This window comes from Gavialis gangeticus, unplaced genomic scaffold, assembly GCF_001723915.1.
Source record: "Gavialis gangeticus isolate Ggan-Ray unplaced genomic scaffold, GavGan_comp1, whole genome shotgun sequence".
Lineage (NCBI taxonomy): Eukaryota > Metazoa > Chordata > Crocodylia > Gavialidae > Gavialis > Gavialis gangeticus.
The window spans coordinates 116,669,549-116,671,899 of NW_017729024.1; the positions used below are offsets into that span (position 1 = coordinate 116,669,549).

At 37.9% G+C, this 2,351-nt stretch overlaps 1 protein-coding gene across 1 annotated transcript in view; it reads left to right on the plus strand.

Annotated features, from left to right (window-relative positions):
• The window catches only part of PTPRD (protein tyrosine phosphatase, receptor type D), a 1,990,398-nt gene that overhangs the window by 1,445,981 nt on the left and 542,066 nt on the right, over nt 1–2,351 (plus strand). The window contains exon 6 of the mRNA XM_019517599.1: nt 1,811–1,978. Coding sequence (XP_019373144.1) covers nt 1,894–1,978 — 85 coding nt within the window. The 5' untranslated portion in view covers nt 1,811–1,893. The remainder of the gene's footprint in view (nt 1–1,810; nt 1,979–2,351) is intronic.

Consider the following 2,351-nt stretch of genomic DNA (forward strand, 5'->3'; position numbering starts at 1 on the left):
GAATGCTTTTATTTTTTTCAGGTAAGTTACTGCTTTTGTATTAATGGTCTCAATGTACTTGTTATGAGAGACTGGGGAAGAGGTTTTTTTAGAAATGAAAGAAAAAGTAAAATTAGTAAACTAAGCTGGTGGTGATGGTCTTATTTTTTCTTCCCCTCCATTTTATTTATTTACCAATCGACGCCCACCCCCCCTTCCCCTCCCTCCACAAAGAATGGCACCCTTATGGCTCATACACAAATCATAGTGTCCATTCTATTTCTATTGTGCTCACTCACATGTCAGCTTGAAGGCTTGTGTGCCAATGTAAAGATAACATTCTGTCCATGGTGCAGCTGTAGTTGGAACTAGTTCAGGCCTCTCTCGTCACCCCTTCAGTCTAGTAGGAGCAAAACAAAATCACCTCTTCCCTGAAAGTGCATTTCATACATCTCCATCTTTGTGATGGCACTGGAGTCATTATGTAGCAGTTGGCTCTGCTACGCTTGCACAGACACAAATTGAGTCCGACAGGACTGATGTCTCATGGACTTTGCTGTCATTTGAAATGCTGGCATGAGGATGGTAGTGATGAAAGCGGGAACTGGTGCCTTCAGCACTTTGCCTGTGAAGATTTCTTAGATTTGTATTTTTTGATAGCAGTAGCTGATTTGAGAGGTAGTTTTACAAAAGAGATTGATAACAGCAGTAGATTTCTAACAGCTGCTCATCTTTTCTCTCCTTCCTTGAGTAGATTCTTCCAGCTTTGCACTGTACTATAAAATAGGCTCTTCATACCACCCACAAATCTGTAAGATCCATCTAGTGGAATGATAATGAGTATAATTTTTCCTCCTCCCTTTTGGTTTTTATCTTCGCTGCATGGAAGCCACTCATGCATGTTAATGAAAAAGATAGTATCTGTTTTTCTTATTGTGCTTAGGCTAAGTTTCAGACCTGCCAAACTATATGTCTTACAATTCCATAGAAAAGCACAATTAAATTGCAGTGTTATTTTAGTGACACAGTCAGGCTATTTTGGGATATCTCTAGTATTTCCTGTCAGAGGGAAGCATTTTTATGCTCTGTAGTTTTAACATGGCTTGGGTAGGTTAGTTTAACCAAGACTAAAACAGATTTCTTCTTAAAGGCAGGCACTTGTATTATTCATTAGTGTTTTATATATCATGTGAAATTAAACTGAATTGGAACCTGGGCTCTTTTTAATTCTTTCTGTTCAGCATTGCATAATTTTAGTATACAACTAAATCACAGTGGAAATATAAACCTCCTTGCATTTGTGGAGACTGGTTGAAAGTTTTGAACTACTAATATAGAGCTGGCAATGTACTAGCATTGCAAATCTAGCATTAGGAATAGTCTGAGAAGAAGATTTAATCCTGTCGTTCCTACCTGCTGCCATGAAATCATGTTCTAGTATGTTGTTTTGTAGTGGATTTTTATCTTGGATATTGAATCCAATCCTAAACCCTTCTTTACAGAATGGTACCTCACTCTAGTGATATATTAAACTAATACTTCATTAGAAGTGACAGGTCATTCTCATGAGGTATTACTCAAAAGGTGGTGCTAAACAGGTGAGAAAAAATTGAATGTATGGAACATGAATTTAGGTGAAAAGATGTTCTTGGGGGCTGGATGAGCTTTGGTTCCAGCATTTTGATCATCAGTGCTGACATCTAGACTATCCTCCTTTCTTTGGCATGCTATAGTCTCTTTTCTTACCTTTAAATTGTTTTGCCTCTACTTGAGACTATTGTGATAGAAGAAAACAATCCCACTTAAGCATATTTCTCTTTCTGCTCTACAGGCTCTGAAAACACCTCATCTGAAATTTCAGACTGGACAGGCTTGCAGTGGCTTCTAAGCCAGTGAGAACGAGGCTGCCAAAGCATGCTGGTGCCAAGCTGTCGGATGATGCACGTAGCCAGGCCAGTGGTGGTGCTCCTGTGCTTTCTACTCTACGCTGATGCTGAAAGTAAGCTTTGCTGTTTATTTGTATGGAATTCTTGGCTATAATGAAGAGTTGTTTTCAGCTGGCAGTTACTAAAGGTCTCTGCATAATTCTCCATTTGAATAAATCTTGAGACACTGTGAGGTCCTCCCTGGCTTATTGCCACTATTTGAAAGGGGTTATTTATATGACTTCCACACCATTTTCCCTCTTAATGTCCCTTTTCTTATTCATCTAACAGTTCCTGCTGTTCTTTTTATGTCAGTCAATAGAGACACTACTTGTGAAATTACATAGCAAAAAAGAAAAAAAAATTTGCAAACACCGTTTACTCCTATTATAACTTTTTAAGTTCTTTAGAAATTTCTTTTTAAGTTTAGTAAAAAAAAAAAAAAAA